This window comes from Ursus arctos, unplaced genomic scaffold (assembly GCF_023065955.2).
Source record: "Ursus arctos isolate Adak ecotype North America unplaced genomic scaffold, UrsArc2.0 scaffold_1, whole genome shotgun sequence".
NCBI classification, from domain to species: Eukaryota; Metazoa; Chordata; class Mammalia; order Carnivora; family Ursidae; genus Ursus; species Ursus arctos.
Window position 1 is genome coordinate 45,400,483 of NW_026622763.1, and position 18,842 is coordinate 45,419,324.

Below are 18,842 nucleotides of genomic sequence, written 5' to 3' on the forward strand. Positions count from 1 at the left end.
TATATGGACCACAGCTTCTTTATCCATTCGCCTGTTGAAGGGCATCTCGGCTCCTTCCACAGTCTAGCTATTGTGGACAATGCTGCTATGAACATTGGGGTGCATATGGCCCTTCTCTTCACTACGTCTGTATCTTTGGGGTAAATACCTTTGGGGTAAAAGTAGTGCAATTGATGGGTCATAGGGTAGCTCAATTTTTAAATTTGTGGGACCTCTATACTGTTTTCCAAAGTGGCTGTACCAACTTGCATTCCCACCAACAGTGTAAGAGGGTTCCCCTTTCTCCACATCCTCTCCAGCAATTGTTGTTTCTTGCCTTGTCCATTTTTGCCATTCTAACTGGCATAAGGTGGTATCTCAATGTGGTTTTGATTTGAATTTCCCTGATGGCTAATGATATTGAACATTTTTTCATGTGTCTGTTAGCCATTTGTATGTCTTCATTGGAAAAGTGTCTGTTCATATCTTCTGCCCATTTTTTGATTTGATTATTTGTTTCTTTTATATTGAGTTTGAGAAGTTCTTTATAGATCTTGGATACCAGCCTTTTATCTGTAGTGTCATTTGCAAATATCTTCTCCCATTCGTGGGCTGCCTCTTAGTTTTTTTGATGTTTCCTTGGCTGTGCAGAAGCTTTTTATCTTGATGAAGTCCCACAAGTTCATTTTTTCTTTTGTTTCTCTTGCCTTTGGAGATGTGTCGCGAAAGAACTTGCTGTGGCTGATGTCATAGAGGTTGCTGCCTATGTTCTCCTCCAGGATTTTGATGGATTCCTGTCTCACATCGAGGTCTTTATCCATTTGGAGTTTATCTTTGTGTATGGTGTGAGAGAGTGGTCAAGTTTTATTCTTCTGTATATAGCTGTCCAATTTTCCCAGCACCATTTATTGAAGATACTATCTTTTTTTCCACTGGATGATTTTCCTGCTTTATCAAAGATTAGTTGACCATAGAGTCGAGGGTCCATTTCTGGAGTCTGTATTCTGTTCCATTGGTCTATGTGTCTGTTTTTGTGCCAGTACCATGCTGTCTTTGTGACCACAACTTTGTAGTATAGCTTGAAATCAGGCAAAGTGATGCCCCCACCTTTGTTTTTCTTTTTCAACATTTCCTTGGTGATTCAGGATCTTTTCTGGTTCCACACAAATTTTAGGATTGTTTGTTCCAGTACTTTGAAAAATGTCATTAGTATTTTGATCTGGATGGCATTGAAAGTGTAGATTGCTCTGGGTAGCATAGACATTTTAACTATGTTTATTCTTCCGATCCAGAGCATGGAATGTTTTTCCATCTTTTTGTGTCTTCTTCAATGTTTTTTTTATCAGTGTTTTGTAGTTTCTAGAGTATAGATCCTTTACCTCTCTGGTTAAGTTTATTCGGAGATATCTTATGGTTTTTGGCGCTATTGTAAATGGAATCGATTCCCTAATTTCTCTTTCTTCAGTCTCATTGTTAGTGTATAGAAATGCAACTGATTTCTGAGCATTGATTTTGCATCCTGCCACATTACTGAATTTTTCTATGAGTTCTAGTAATTTGGGGGTGGAGTCTTTTGGATTTTCCATGTAAAGTATCGTGTCATCTGCGAAGAGAAAGAGTTTGACTTCTTTGCTGATTTGAATACCTTTTATTCTTTTTTGTTGTCCGATTGCTGTTGCTAGGACTTCTAGTACTATGTTGAACAATAACGTTGAGAGTGGGCATCCTTGTAGTGTTCCTGATCTTAAGGGAAAGGCTCTCAGCTTTTCCGCATTAAGAATGATATTCGCTGTAGGCTTTTCATAGATGGTTTTTTATGAAATTGAGGAATATACCCTCTATCCCTACACTCTGAAGGGTTTTAATCAGGAATGGATGCTGTATTTTGTCAAATGATTTTTCTGCATCAATTGAGAGGATCATATGGTTCTTGTCTCTTCACTTATTGTGATCTATCACACTGATTGATTTGTGAATGTTGAACCACCCTTGCATCCCAGGGATGAATCCCATTTGGTTGTGATGCATAGTCCTTTTAATGTACTGTAGGATCCTATTAGCTGGGATCTTGCTGAGAATTTTGGCATCCATATTCATCAGGGATATTGGTCTGTGATTCTCCTTTTTGATGGGGTCTTTGCCTGGTTTGGGGATCAAGGTAATACTGGCCTCATAAAATGAATTTGGTAGTTTTCCTTCTGTTTCTATTTTTGGAAACAGCTTCAGGAGAATAGGTATTATTTCTTCTTTGAATGTTTGGTAGAATTCCCCCAAGGAACCCATCAGGCCCTGGACTCTTGTTTTTTGGGAGGTTTTTGATCACTACTTCAATCTCTTCACGATTAATTGGTCTGTTTAGATAATCAATTTCTTCCTGTTTCAGTCTTGGTAGTTTAAAGGTTTACAGGAAGGCGTCCATTTCTTCCAGGTTGTTTAATTTATTGGTGTATAGTGGTTGATAATAGTTTCTAATGGTTGTTTCTATTTCCTTGGTGTTAGTTGTAATCTCTCCCCCTTCATTCATAATTATGGGCTCACTTCTCTAAACCTAGTGTAATTGTTTTGGGTTATTTGATTGTAACAGACAACTTTAAATCTCTTTTTTAATTGTCTTTTAATGAATATTATATAAGCAGGTTTTAAAAATATCTAAGGATATAGAATCATGTTTTAAATTTTTTTTAAAAGATTTTATTTATTTATTCGACAGAGATAGAAACAGCCAGCAAGAGAGGGAACACAAGCAGGGGGAGTGGGAGAGGAAGAAGCAGGCTCATAGCGGAGGAGCCCTATGTGGGGCTCGATCCCATAACACCGGGATCATGCCCTGAGCCGAAGGCAGAGGCTTAACTGCTGTGCCATCCAGGCGCCCCATGTTTTAAATTTTTAAAAATAGTCCTCCACAACCAGCTCAGATGTTGACTTTATAACAGACACTCACCCAACATTCTTCCTTTATTATTCTATAATACTAGAATTCTGTCTTAACCACAAAAATTTTAACATAAATACAATAGGGAATATTTAATGTAATTAAGTACTTACAATTTTGTTGTGCAAGTGTCAGAGAGATAAGGAATTAACAGAAAGTTATGGTAATATTTACAAAAATATATCATTACAAAAAAATAAGCAATATGTATGTGCTTGCTTAACTGAAAGGGAATAAAAATTGTTAGGCTATCAACATGTGATGAGCTATCAGACAGTTGATAAAAAAGTTTTCATATCAAAATTCTACAATATTAAAAAGACACGCAATAAATGTGAACTCAAATGAGACATTTAACAAAGTAAGAAATAACAAATCTATGAATCATTATGTTGATCATACCTCAGCACAGATGAAAGCACTGTCAATGCCATCAATTTTTGGTAACACTTAATATCCCGGTGCTACACTAAAGGATGTCTTTTATGTCCAGGAACATTTGTAGTCACAGTTCCTGATCTGTGGTCCCAAGGGGCAATTGCCCATGCAGTAATTTGAGCACTGTGTTTTTAGCACTATGTCATATACTGTGGAGGATGGAAGAGGCAGCTAAATATCATTCTTATCTTCAAAGAACTTACTCTTTCATGGGGAAGGCAAGCTTATGGACAGTCCAAACAGTACATGATACATGATAACAATACATAAATCAAGCTAGTGCATTTAGGTAGCAGTCATCCACTTACATAGATCAAGGTTGGAATGTGACATGATTTTGTATGAACCTTCTAGCCTTTGGTCTATGCAAAACTGAGAAGTAGGTGAAAGTTGCCTTTCATATTTATGCATCTCTCCTATGAGCTTTCTGTCCATTGCTGGTGGAATAGATAATTCCGCAGGCTTCAGTGGTTTGGGGATGCTGCCTACTCCCTAGTCTTCATATTCCCTGCTACAAGAACATCCCCAAGAATGAATTACTGACTGAATCTGCTTTTGTCTGGAACTTCAAATCCAGGTGGCCTCTGGAGGGAGTAGTGTCTTGGGCACAGGCAATGAGATCTTCACCTATCCCTCAACTGTCAATGGAGTGAGTAATTAATGACTTGGGATCCCATCTGTAAAAATCTGCCCTTCCTGTGGTGCATAATTAATAAATCCTGAGTGGTGGGATTCTGAGTAGAAATTCCATAAGGATTGTAGAAGAGGAAGATTAATGACTCTAAAGTGGTAGAACCATTTCTATTCATTTCTCACCAGATGGCATCATTGTCCCAGCTCCACAAAGTAGAACCAAGGAGCCATTCTTGATGTGTCCCTCAAACCCCCTTTGTCACCAAATCCTGTTAATCTTTTCTCATAGATGCCTTTTGGGAATCCATCTCTTTTCTTTCTCTTCTTCTTGATTTACATAGCAGCTGAACTTTTCATGTTTATTTGTGAGATTGTATTCTCCATGAAAGCATGGATCCTTTCTGATTTCTTCCCATCATTGTATCTCAATTATATAGTAATAATATATATTTGATCAACAAATAAATGAGTTAGAAGTTGCACTAGACCTTAAATCTTTGTAAGATTTGGACAGAAATGAAAAGAAAATAAGAATTACGAAAGAATAAACATAAGCCAAAGGATAAAAGAAAGGATTAATACAGCTTACTCATTGGCCAAAAATAAGATTGACTAGAGCTAAAGGTGGAAAGTAAATGGTAAATAACTTTCCATAGAAGGCGTGGGGTCAGATTATAGAGGCAACAGAGTTTATGCTTGCTCTGGTAGGAAAGTAGAGATTTTTAAGCATTGTCTTGATAAACTAGAAGCAGAACTTATATATGTGCTAGTTGAAATAAAAAGCCAGTATTAATTCAGATGTGATATCATGAGGACATAGACTTGGGAGAGAGCAATAGAGATTATGAGGGAAAGGTCTAGAAAGGGAAACAAAATATTTTAAAGAAAAAGAACTTGGGCTGTGGTAAGTGAATGTGGGGTATGGATATAATTCTCTTCATTCACACATATTTAATGAATCCCTCTAGACCTATTTTTATGCAGCAACTTCCAGATCCACCTAATAGTTATTTTTAGTAATATTTATGTATTATAGAAAATAAAATATGAAAAAGTGCTCCAAACCAGGGTGTCTCAACCTGAGCACTACTGAAAACATTTTAGATTGGATAATTCTTTATGATGGGGGCTGTCCTGTGCATTGTGGGGACTTCAGCAGCATCCCCAGACTTTCCCAATAGATGCCAGTAGCACCCACCTATCCACCTGTGACAACCAAAAATGTTCCCTGGGTGAAGAGGGGCAAAATCTTCCCCATTGGAGAGCCACTGCTCTAAAAGTATATAGTCTTATAAAGTACACAAAATCATCATTGTAATATTTATTATAACAAACACATTTTCATTCCAATTCAGAAACTGATACCTTTGTCACGGAAAATACATCCTTCATTAAATGTAAACATTATCTTTAAAGGGATTTTTAGAATGGAAGGTGTAAATCTTTAAATGTACTTACATTGAGTTCTAAAACTTTTCCAAGGCAGTCAATCAGCAATGATGTAACCATGGCTACAATAATGATAACCACTGTTATAATAATGTGGAAGACCAATGGAAGATTCCCACCAAAAAACACATTGGCAATTACCTGTCAAATAAACACATTATTTAGAGAGGGATTCTCAGAGACATGCAGGACTTATTAAAAAAGTATATCATATTATAGCACTTAGGACTATATAAAACACTACCAGTAAGGCAATCAATCAAATCTTAAACCATATGAATGTCCTGTCTTTTTCAAAGTACTTACACATAGACAAACACGCATTTCAATAACAAGTATTCTTCACTTAATTATTAGGCAGGTGGTAGATTATATTACAGACCCAAAACATGGCATATTATGTGTGAAAAAACATATTTCTCAAGTGTAAGAAAGATCTTGGGAAGTTACCTTATAAAGTATTTGAGTCCAACAAGGTTGCCACTAACAGAAACTATGGATGCTATTTAGATTATTTGAATGAGAAGAGATTGGAGAGAAAACAAATAATCAATTTATGACTGGATAAAAAAGATCAAATAGAATTTAGAACTAGAAGGAGCTTTAGTTACTTAGATCCATCCTTCTTAGAGTAATCAGCTTTATAGCAATCCTGAAATATCCTTGTCCTACCTTGGCTTGAGGTAGGGTTTGAAACATGGGTAGTATTTACAGCAGAATTAGAGACTGAGGCAACAGTGTGAAAAGAGCAAAAGAGGAACGAACAGGAAAGATACCTGTGGAAGACAAGAAGGAGACAATCTGAATAGGGTTGACTCTGTACAAGAGAACCCTGAGGCAAGAGTTGGAAATGGTAGAAGGTCAGATGCTGGAGGACCTTAATGAAGCCAACCCTCCAAGCTGTTATCTATCTAATATTCCTAGATAAGTAACATTCCTCACAGACTGGACACTGCCATAACCCTGCTAATAATTACCAGGAATATTAATAACGTTTACTCATTTATGGTTTTACAATTGGTGATGTTTTTCAAATATTTAAAATTCATTCTTATAGAAGTTTCTAATATATGATTATAATAGTAGAAAAATCACTGAGTATGGCAAACTAGTGAGAGATATTCATCAGAGGTACGGACAGGATTTTTGGCACTCTTGTATGTGGCTGATTACTCTACCTATGAGTAGAGATGGCTCTGACTGTGTTTATGCTAACTGCGTGTGTGTGTGTGTGTGTGTGTGTACGTGTGTGTAGAATGGAGAGAAAAAAGAAGTGAATGAGTGAAGTATATTTGCGGTTCCTCTGCCTAGTATGTGTTGCCATGGCAGAGATCTTGATTTAGTTCTATCTTTCTGTCACGGCAGCTAGAGAGGAAACAAGTTCTAAGGACTAAAGACATAAGCTGTGCAGGTGGAATGACTCAGATGGTCCACAAGCAGTTCACCAGAAACCACATGAGAATGTACCATCTGTCACCACTGATCCACAGATCAGATTTGAACCCAAGTACTGGGCAGAAGCTAAAATAAAACCATTTCCTGCATCCAACAAGAGCAAAAATTTTTAAGGGTTCTTAGATTTCAAAAATCTTCCTCAAGTTAAGTTTACTCTACTTCTCCCTTATACTCAAGGTGGAGAACTGGCCTGTGAGTGACACATTTGTAAACGAGGACAAGTGCTAATTGTAAAGGATATACATAGTGCTGAACATTTCCTTATTCCATTTCCCAGAGCAGTTTCTTACCCCCCAAACTGGCATAAGGTAAGCATAGGTCTTCCTCTAGAAGCCAGCGGATTAGCGTATTTCAAGCTCTGTAGGCGTTTCACTTCACACATTAGACGCATTCACATGGTGCACTGTGTAAACAGCCTCTAGGAATAGATCCTAAAACTAAGCCCTTTTCAGTGTGATTGCTGAAAAGAACCACTGTGGAGCAGGATCGTGTTTTTCTGCTGACTGCTACAGTGGATTTTTTGCTGACTGTATAGGGGATTCCTGACAAGCCGTATTATCCAGCTTTACACAAAAACAATGAGTTCTTTTTCACTTAATCGTCCTTCACAAATCCATACATATGGTACAAATACCTCACAAATACATACATATGTAATATACTACCTCTATTATTTTACGTGGTGTAAAAATATAAATATATTTGTACAAATCTATAAATGAAATATATCTGTAAAACTAGTGTTTAAATTGAATTTTCGTTTTCCAAAGACAATAAGACATTTTAGTTTTTTCAAAATAACAAAAGTGATCGAGATCTGTTAAAGGCAACTTTGGTTGCCTTTACTACACATTGACGTATAAAACGTCTTAGCAAAAGGACGATTTTGTAAAATGTGTTTTAAAACTTAGTACTTAATTTCTTTGTAAGAATGCTTTTAAGAAAAAACAACTTAGTTTGGCTCTATTAAAGGCTGGCATTCATTTTGGAATGCAGTTGTATAAATATTTATACTTATGCTAATATAAACTAAACCACCAAACATGATCTTCAAATCCAACTTTTGAAAAAGTGACTTGTAAACATCTGAATATAAATGTATCTTTAAGCTGGTTGAAAAAGAAACTTTTATAAATTATATGACTTGTCGTGCACTTGTGAATTTGCAGAATTAAATTACTTACAAATCTTCCTAAATTAAATGTAGTAGAGGGATTGACTAGGTAAAATGTTGGAAAGGAGTTGTGCTTACCTCTCGAGTCACAAAGCATTCAATTGGGTATGTTAAAATGACAGTGACTCCATAACAGAACCTTCCGAATGTTACCAAATCATCATTTCTGCAATAGTTTTCAAATAAGTCTCCTAGAGAATAATATGAAATAGATTTATTTCAACTGAATATTTGAGAGAAATATCTAACAAATCAGATATTGGATATTTATTATATAAGTGGCGCTCCGTAAACTCCATTTAATTAATAGAATAGACTGCCAAGTCTAAATACAAGTTTTTTGCTTGCAATAACTATATAATTATTGACCGATATAAAAACTTACACATGTTCCACTTGAAGATGAATTCATCAGTGACAGTTTTTCTCTTACTCTCATTGTTTGTTTTGAGTAGATCTGCCTTAAATTTGTATCAGCTTCTGAAAAATACTTTGATCCATTGTCTTCTGACACCTGAATCAACTCCCTAAATTCTTGTGCACTAGCTTTATAAACTTGTTTCTGGTCTTTGTTTCTGATAAATAAATGACTTCGTTATTAAAAAAAAAAAAAGTCTGTTAAAATAAACAGATTTCCTTTTGAAATGTTATTCTTAGATCAAGGGCAATCCTGAAAGGAAGAGTAGACCAGTGCATCTGGGGAGCTGAATTTCCTGTATATCATGCTATAGGGTTTAATCCCAGACCCAGGGCCACAGCGAGGATTCACATTTCATGGTATCTGATGAGCCCGAGTGCAAGAGCATTGACTTAAAGCTGTGAAAATATGTTTTTTTCCTGAGGAAAAGCATTATATTTTAATTAGTTTCAAACTAAACATGGACCATGCACACCTTGAACCAATTCTTATTTAGAGACTATATTTTCTCTGACATCTATGAAGAAATAGAGGGATCTAATGAGGGCCCAGAAGTCATGTCATTTCCCAATACTGAAACAAAAAATATTTGGGCCAATTTATTTCCTAAATATAACATGGTTACATTTTAAAATTTGGGTCACATTTCCCAGTTAGACTGAATAGAAAAATCAGATCAAAGTCACACACTACCACACTGTTTAAAAAGAAAACAAAACTATACTTCAGTCCTTTTTTTTTAATTAAAAAGGTAAGTGACCCGCCTCTGCCAAGACTTTACTTTAATGACTTTTCTCTCCTCCCCCTATCAATTGGAACAAATGTACATTACTTTCTAGGGTCCCTTTTAGGCAGAAAGGGATTAAACCACAAGCAGTCCAGGCAGAGACCTGCTTCAAGGTTGACTAAAAAGGTTCTATCACTCAGAAAAGAGGTCAGAAGGTCCCTGTTCACTAACCTTCAGTAAAAAGTGAGAATGTCAAGAACAAACTCGAGTTCTTTACTGCCTCACAAGCTGAAATTTATCTACGAAAAGGGAAAAGAAAAGAAGCATGCAGTTTGCACAGGTAAGACCAGATTTGCCTAAAATGAAATGGCCTGACGAAACAATGTCACCTTATTCCAGCTTGAGTCCAAGTACATTTTCGGGAATTATAGCTAGGTTAAAAAAAACAAAAACAAAAAGCCCAAACCAAAACCAACCTGTCAGCTTTGTTATATAAAGATTTAATTATGTCTAAGCAATTACCACTGATAACAACACTAGGAAGGTGTGACTAAGAAAAAGGGCTTATGTTCCACAGGGAAGGCATTTAAAAACCAAGGTTTTGTACAGACTGGAGCCTACAGGCCATTCACCTTGGCAAATGATGTAGCAATAGTGATACATGGCAATATTTTGAAACACAATTTTTATCAAGACTTTCACGGTCACTTCATTGCCACACTCTAATGGCACATACATAGATTATATTTTTGATGGCATTGGTAACACTTTGTTTGAAGCCGTTTTTACTTTTTTCTTTCTTTCTTGAGAAATCTCTGCCTATAATCATAGTCACCTGTAACCTCTGTTTGAAACAGTACACCCAAGAGTACCTAGTATCATCTGAAAACTAAGTGAAGAGGAGCTGGAGGATAAGAGACAGTTTTTAATGGGTCGCACTTGACCAAACTGGGGTAGACAGCAAGAGAGAATGGAAAGAAAATTGAACTGGAAGTCAGGAGACTTGTTTTCTACTTTGTCACCTGCCAGCTTGGGCAAGTTCCTTCACCTCTTTGTGTTTTAAGCAGGGGGTAAAACTAGTTATTCCACTTACCTTCATAGGGTTATTACAAGGTCAAATGAGATAATAGACCTGCAAAAGCTGTGACATGTTTGAATCATAGCATTTAGCGGGCTGTCAGATTACCCCGGGTATTATACTACACAGAGGAGTGAGTGCACAGGTCAAAGGAAGGAGAAGAGATAGCCATTCAGCTGTTGGGCCTGGGTGAAGGGGGAAAAAAGAAATAAATTCAGTGTGGGGTGGTGCGGTGGTGGAAAAGGGGAGGAGGCGTGGGGCCAGTTTTGTGGGAAAGATGATGTTTTGTGTTTAAGGCAAGAATGGGATAAATAAGCAGGAATGTCCTGCAGGCAAGAGGCTGGAGATGAAAAGAAAGGTCTGGACTAGAGTTTAAAACAATGACAATCTCTAGAGAATTTGTTGAGAGTAAAGAAGGCAACTTGCCCGAGCCAGTTAATGGAAGGTCAGGGGAGAAGGGGAGAGAAGGTAGGAGAAAGCAAAGAACAATCACTCAGGGAAAAAGAAAATATTAACAGAGTTAAAGGATGATATGGTAGTGCTCCTTCTCCTATGGGAGGAGATACAGAATGTTCAGAACTGCTTAGTGATTCACAGAGGTGCATGAGAATCAGAACCAAGATTCTTCAGATTTTTCACTTTGAAGAGTGGGAGGATGCTGGTATTTCTGAAAGTGAAGCGGCAGTGGAGCAGTGGGGAGGGAAGCCAGATTTCAAGCGCTTTCGAGTGAAAAGATGGAAGAAGAGAGGGAATGAACTACAGAAACAAGTTTAGCAGTTCAAAAGGGAGAAAATCGGGAAAACAAACAGCAAGAGGTGGGAAGGTAGAGAGAGAACGGATAGAAGAAATTAGTGACACTTTGAAATAGAACACTGGGTATAATTGTGCCCAGAATGAGAAGCGACAGAGCCACTCCATGTGAATAACAAAACATGATGAGAACCAAATCTCTCATTTTACCTTGGGTGAAGCCAGTAAAGGTCAGGTATCCACATGTAGCGAAGAGAGTACTGATAAGTACAGAAGCCAAGGTGGACACGTGGATGATGCGGGACCACTTAGCTACTGTGGGGTCTTCCAAAGAACCATAAACTAAGAAGCAGTTATGGTGACAAATAAATGCTGCAATCCAAAAAAGAAAAAAAAAAACAAAAGAGCACCATTAAAGCAAGTGTTACAGGATTTCCTTCTCCTTCGGTGCCTGCCTGTGGTTCTTGGTCACACGGCTCGGAAGAATGAAGAGGTAGACCAGACAGTGGTGGGCAGTGAAGCAAGGATTATTGAGCGATAGCAAAGTGATAGGACAAAGCTCTCGAGGAGGGAGGGGCCCCGAGAGGGTTGCCATAAAGTTTCTAAATCTATAGGGGGTTTTATGGGCTTGTTGGAGGGCTGTTTTAATCTGGTTAACTCTCCCTGCACCTGTCATCCAATCAGATTTTTGTCATCTATCACATGGGAAAGGGTGGAGGGCTCCTTTCAGGGCAGTGTAAAATCCTTTTAAGGGTGGTTTTCTCTTAGGGCGGGGGCCCCTTGTCCCTGACTGTCTGCCTTCCAACTATGCTTCATCACAAGCACTAAGGTTCTCTTTTTTCTTCTAAAATTTCAGAGATGTGTGTAACTTTGGAATGCTACTGAAATGTAGTTCAAATACATTAATTTACTAGCTATGTCAGAAAATAACTTTTTTTTAACAACTTTAGGAATGAGAAATTTCAATCTCGTTAAGCTTATGTGGTTTCTTTGTGTCACTCTCGATATAAACCAGGCCTATCCAACTTTCTCTCCCACTTTCCATTTCCTAGTGGCCTTCCAATCTTAAGGGAAATCTAAACAACACTATATTTTCAGTCCATGGCTTCCTTTCCAATCTGGGTTATAACAGAGTAGCTTTAGACATCTGGCCAATTTGTAATACTTTGTGTGCAAGGTTTTGAATAAGCACATAACACTTTCTAGATTTTAAGTTAAAAAATAAGATGACTGTAATGAGTTTTCTGCATGAAAAAGAGACTTGTCTAAATTAAATCAAATTTTGTGATGAGTGAGAAAAGTTTGAGCCTAATTTTATGTTGGCACAAACTAGATCATATGCTGCTAATAGGAAGTCTAAAACTTTGGACATCTGCTCTCCAGACACAAATATGAAACTTTTTCATTATACAGAAGACTCCATATTGAGAGAGGGCCTGTGAAATCATATACTCACCAAATGACATCACACCAAGAGCCTGAATGGCATTGGGCTTTGCAAATACCCAAGCATCTTCTGTTTTTGGTCTAGAAGATAAATCAGGTGATTTAATGAATGCTCAAACAAATGCAAGCCTAAGCATGTCAGAGAACAAGAAATGGTGTCACAATAAAAACTATCAGAAATTAATAAGGGGCCCTCATTAATCTTCCTTAATTATAAATAATTTCCCAGGAACATGCATGTTATGGTTACCTCAGTCCTCTATCATGCATGTCAAATACTTGGAAAGACTTTATTTTTACATATTTAAAATATCCACTGACTACTTAATTTTATGACTTTATTTACTCACCAATTTAAGAACAAACATTTGTTATGCACTCATCATTGAAGATACTGATCGAGGGAGATACAAACAATAATAATGCAATGTTCCTCCTCAGTTAATCAATACTTCCTTCATTCCCCTTTCACTCATTCTCCAGGCTCATCCTACCCCAGGGAAATGCATAGTTGGCACTACAGTTTACTGAAGAAGGTAGACATGAACTAATATTAATTGAGGATGTACTTCACTATATTCTGGGAATTATCCTCTGATATCTCAATCTTCACAGTAACACTCAAGTATTATTGTCACTATTTAATACATTAGGAAAGTTAATCTCTGGGTGGTGATAAAACTCGTCAAGTTTCCACAGATAATAAGTGAAGTTGAGATTTGCTGTCCATCCCAGTATCTCTTTCACACTGAACTGTCAGTGACCTCAAATTCCCCCCTGTGGAAATACTACTCAAAGACGTTTTGGAAATATATGAACTTTACCTGAAGCATCCTATTTCTTAGTGGAATTAAAATACTTGCCAGCCTGTCTATTGGCAGAGCTTGGTCTCCCTAGTTAACATATCCCTGAATAACGGTGAAGAGTCTAGGTTCTGAGATCAGACAGCCTATGTTAGTCTTCTGCCCCTCCATCTCTTAGCTGTGTGACCTTAGGCAAGTTATGAACCTTTTCTATGCTTCAGTTTTGATATCTATAAAATGAGAGTAATAATAGTAGTACCTAATCCACTGAGTTACTGGGTAAATTAAACGAGATAAAATATGTAAGATTTCTGGAAGAGAGCCTTACATATAGTCAGCGTTCAATAACTGGTCACTAATATCTAATATTATCAGCTTATTATGATTATTCATTGTCATTTAATAAAAAGTAGGCGAAACAGCTGAAAGATGTCCAGCTTCCCTGAAAAGGAAAGGCTTGAGTGACATCCAAAAGAATACATTAAGATAGAAGAGGGGAAAAGGGGAGGGAGGGTGGTAGAAAGCATAAAGGCAACAGGTGTAAACCTACTTATTTCATAAGTTTGTTATTCATTCTCCGTGGAAAACACACACACACAAAAGTCTCATTTGCTTTGTCAGAGTTAGTGGGATTAATGAATTGTATCTTTTCTTTTCTTTTTTTCCTTCTTCCATATTTGAACAGTTACAGGCACAAAAGAATGAACTAGCTTACAAGGGAGGCCTCAGGCTGTTAGGAGGCTTGCTGTGATTCCTGGTTTTTTGAGTGGGAGCTGCTGCCACCTGCTGCCTCCACGATTCTTACTGCAGTGAATGTTAACTGATAAGAGCATACCTGTCAAATTCCAAGGTTATCACAGAAAAAGATAGATTTTGTCCACAGTATTTAAAAAATGACTCAGAAAAGCAGCACTAAAAATTACAGAAACTTGGAAGATCGTAAGCTTTTTAATATGTTTTAAAATATCTACTTTCTCTGTTAGGGTATCTGTACATGATTAATACTCATTTTCCTCTTAAGTACAGATTACAGTGGTGTCCTACTTTTAGCTCTTTTATTAGTAATGAAAAGTAGGAGTTTGATTTTCATTTTTCTTCCTCCATTCAAGTTTTTAAACTCTTTGCTGGTCCATATGTTGCATTGAATATATTCCTAGAAATATGGAGTATGAACTGGTACATAGAGATAATTTTGAATTTTTTGTGTTCGCCTTAGTGATGCTGATTTTACTATTTGTTTATTTATTTATTTATTTTATTTTTGAGAGAGAGAGAGCTTGTGGGGTGGGGGTGGGGGACAGAGGAAGAGGGAGAGAGAGTCTCAAGCAGGTTCCAGGCCCAGCGCAGAGCTCAACTCAGGGCTCCATCTCACTACCCTGAGATCATGACCTGAGCTGAAATCAAGTCGGACTCTTAACCAACAGAACCACCCAGCCACTCCAATGATGCTGATTTTATAAGATGGAAAATAATAAAAAAAGATGTTGCAGATAGGAAAACATGTGCGTCCAAATCTAGGGAAAGGGACATTGAATATGGCTTTCTGATATTAATAGCATAGCTGGAAATTAGAATTAGTTGCAGAATCAACCAGCTACACACACACACACACATGAGGGGGAGAGAGAGAGAGAGAGAGAGAGAGAGAGAGAAAGTTCCTTGACATATTTAGAGATTTCTGGAAACTTGATACCCATAATGATTGAGAAAATGAGGTTGTATACTGTTCTGATTTTAGACTATTGATGCTGAAATACAAAATGAAATATCAAATGTAGCAAGCAGTGTATAAGAAAAAATCATGACTAGGATGAGTTTTTCAAATAAATGCAAGGGTTGTTCAATAACAGAAAAATCTATTAATGTAATTCATCTCATCAACAGATTAATGGAGAAAAAAAGCTTATGTGCTCTCAAAATATGTAGAAGAGCCTACAATCCAGTATTTACTTAGAAAAACATGCTAAGCAAGCTATGAATAAAATAGAACTTCCTTAATCTGATAGGAATATCTACCAGAATCCAGCAAATGACACATTTAAAAGTGAAAATTTAGAAATATTACAGTTAAAGTTGGAAACCAGATAAGGATGTTTACTATAACTGCTTCCAGACTATATCACAGAAATTCCTAGCTAATGCAATAAAATAAGAAGCGGTAAGATACTTAATCATTGGAAATGGATAAATTATTTGAACACAATAGAAATTGTACACAGAAAATTCAGGGGAATTTATTGACAAGCTATTGGAATTAATAAGAGTATTTAGCAAGGTTACTGGATATATGAAATATATATTTGATACATGAAAATCAATATGGTTGAGGTACATAAATAATAACCAATTAAAATGTTTTTTAAGTGGCGGCAGCAGCAATAAAAACACTACATATTTTAAAAGATATGCATAATTGTAATGGCATGATATAATTGTATGGGAAAACACATATAAATGGAGAGACATACCATATCCATATATATGAATAGGAGGACTCAATATCATGTAGATGTCAATTCTCCCCCAAATTAATATTTAAATTCAAAGAATAAAATATGATATTCGAGGAGAAAATATTTTTTTAAAAAACCATAAAAACAACATAAAAGTAAGTGTTGATAAACCTGATAATGTTTGTATAATAAAATAATCCATATACAAAGTTAAAATATAAAGATAAGCTAAAAACTTGGAAATGAGATTTGTTGTGCATGTAAGGTATTCCAATAAGCAATGACCAATAGTCAATTGACAGTAAAGAAAATTAGAATGGTCAATAATTTGCTGTAAGTTGCTTACCTTCCTTTATAATCAGAGAAACTCAAATGAAATCCATACAAAAAGACACTTCACATTTAATTCAACAATAGCAAAATTGATAAATTGCTGGGAAAGGACAACTTGCAATTATTATTATGTAAATGTAAAACACTTAAGAGAAGAGTTTGATAATGTCTAGTAAAGTTGAAGGTACTCAAAGCTTGTAAGCAAACAATTACATTTCTACATGTATATCCTCGCTGGGAAAGTACACACGTGCACACAAAGATATTGATAAGGATGTTCACTAGTGCATTGTTGATAATAGCCAAACTTTGGAAATGACCTCAATTTCAAGCAATTGATAGGTAAATCCATAAGTAAAACATGACATAAACATAAAATTATGTGCCATAAGAGCAATTAAAAGCGTCAGTCAGTGCTAACTGTATCAAAATGGAAATATATGGCATACAATACTAAAGGAAAAATCATGAGTTATAGAAGGGAATGTGCATTTTTTTTTTACCATAGTGGTTATTTATGTATATTTACAAACATACTAATCAATACCAGGTATTGTTGTCAACACATAAATGCATAGTACAAGCATAAAAGCATAAATAGGAATAATTTAAAACAACTTAAGAATAATAATTACGTCTAGGGTAAGAGAAGTGAATTCACTTTTTTTTAAGGGTTTTATTTATTTGAGAGAGAGACAGAGAAAGAGTATGAGCAGGGTGAGGGGCTTAGGGAGAAGTAGACTCCCTGCTGAGTGGGGAGCCTAATTTGGCGGGGCGGGGGGGGGGGGGTGGGAAGCGCGGCGGGCGGGGGGGTGGGGGTTGACTCCAAGATCATGACCTGAACCGAAGGCAGATGCTTAACCAACTGAGCCATTCCGGCACCCTGGGAAACCGAATTATTTTCTAATGGTCTAAAAGAATTAAAGAAATTACCTAAGAGGTTTAATTTTTTCCGATAGTGTAGGGGTGCCCAGGTGGCTCAGTCGGTTAAGTGTCTGCCTTCACCTCAGGTCATGATCCTGAGGTCCTGGAATCAAGGCCCCTGGGATCAAGTCGCCTTGTCCGGGTCCCTGCTCAGCAGGGATCCTGTTTCTTTCTCTCCTTCTGCCTCTCCCCCGTTTGTGTTCTTTCGCTCTGTCAAATAAATAAATAAAATCTTAAAAATTCTGTTTTTCCTATAGTGCAGCTTATGCTGTATATTTCAGTATTGTTTACCACTTGAATTTTCTGAAGGGCAAGTAGAAGAATGGAGGAGCTGAGAATAAAAATAAACAGAAAAAATACTTTGTTAACTTACAAAGAACGATGGATATCACAGAGTCTACAAAATAAAAAAAAAAGGCAAAAAAAAAAAGAAAAAAAACCCAAAACAATAAACTGGGAGAAAAAAAAATTGAAATTGCTATTATGGATAGAGACCTGGCAGAAAAGACATAGATGAGTCATACTGAAATACTATAAAATATGAATCAACTAAATGAAATTTAATTTGTATTAAATAGTTAAGTTATAGGTTGAGTTCTTTTTTTAAATTTTAATTCACATTAAATTATCTATAAACAGGGAATGGCTTTCAAAAGATCATTCAAACGCAAACATTAATTACCATACAACTCTTCTGGAATACTTATTTTGTACAAAGTGAGGCAAGTTTTCTTCTAGAAGAAATCCCCAGATAAGAACTACTCTCCAATTCCTCTTTGTTTTAGATTCTTCTATTGCTTCTGTTGAAGTTTATTTCCCTGAGGAACTGAAACCAACTGCATTCACTGGTGTGTGTCTAGAGTTTGCAATGGAAGCCAATAGTTCTGAAATTAGTCCACTGAGGTCAATAGCGTCTCTTCCGCAAGTGTTATTATTACCTGCTGATGAATGGATTAGCTTTTTACCTCTATGTGGTTCCTACCTGCTTCTTTTATTTACTGTGATTATTTGCTGCCTATAGAGCAAACTGTGGTTAATATCAATAAAGGACAACGAAAACAATAATGAACTTAATTTCCTCTGTGAAGGACAATCTTTCTCACAACTAAGACAAACCATATGGGATACAGAAAGCTGTAATGGGAAAAAAAACAGGTTTTGAGGTCAGAGAGACTTGGATTTAAATCTTAGCATTATGATATACTAGCAGAGTGCCTTGGGGCAAATTACTTAATGAGACTGGTCTCAGTTTTCTCTGTTCAACAGAAACAATATTAATAATTCTATTTACATATCTGACATAGGGTTAAATAAGAAAATGAATGAGTGCCTTCTATAGTGGACAATCAGTATTGGATGAGACCTCCTTCCACTGTCTCCCTTTCCTTATGTTATCATTAAAGTAACAATACATGTCTTAGTCTGCTATAAGGATCTGCAAGTACACCAAATGCGATCTTCATCATGGTGTTCATATTCTTTTCGAGAATGAAGGGACCTTGAGGAAGATGAGCTACTTTACTTAAAATAAACGAATGATTAATCTTGAGAATAGACATACATGCTACCAAATGGGCAGTCATTTGGTCGATAATGATGAAAAGATGAAATGATTCATTTATGCTTTGGATATTCACAGTAAATATTCAGTGTTCTGTCCCATAGACCAATTTTCTGCACAATTGGGTCTGTCAAACTGGTGCAACCTCCAGATGCATAAGGCCATTTTCGATAATCTCAGGGTACGTGGAACTGCGCACCTCCCTCCAGGGTTTATACCTTAGCCCAGCCATCAGTCTCCCTGGATGAGCTGAAGCTCTGTGTTGATATGATAAATTTTGCTACAGTGG

The 18,842-nt window shown here is 36.6% G+C and overlaps 1 protein-coding gene across 1 annotated transcript in view; it reads right to left on the bottom strand.

Moving 5' to 3' along the window:
- The window catches only part of SLC38A11 (solute carrier family 38 member 11), a 60,889-nt gene that overhangs the window by 13,937 nt on the left and 28,110 nt on the right, over window positions 1-18,842 (bottom strand). Inside the window, exons 8-11 of the mRNA XM_026492656.3 lie at window positions 12,490-12,560; window positions 11,244-11,405; window positions 8,139-8,251; window positions 5,441-5,572 (exon numbers count right to left, since the gene is read on the bottom strand). Coding sequence (XP_026348441.1) covers window positions 5,441-5,572; window positions 8,139-8,251; window positions 11,244-11,405; window positions 12,490-12,560 — 478 coding nt within the window. The remainder of the gene's footprint in view (window positions 1-5,440; window positions 5,573-8,138; window positions 8,252-11,243; window positions 11,406-12,489; window positions 12,561-18,842) is intronic.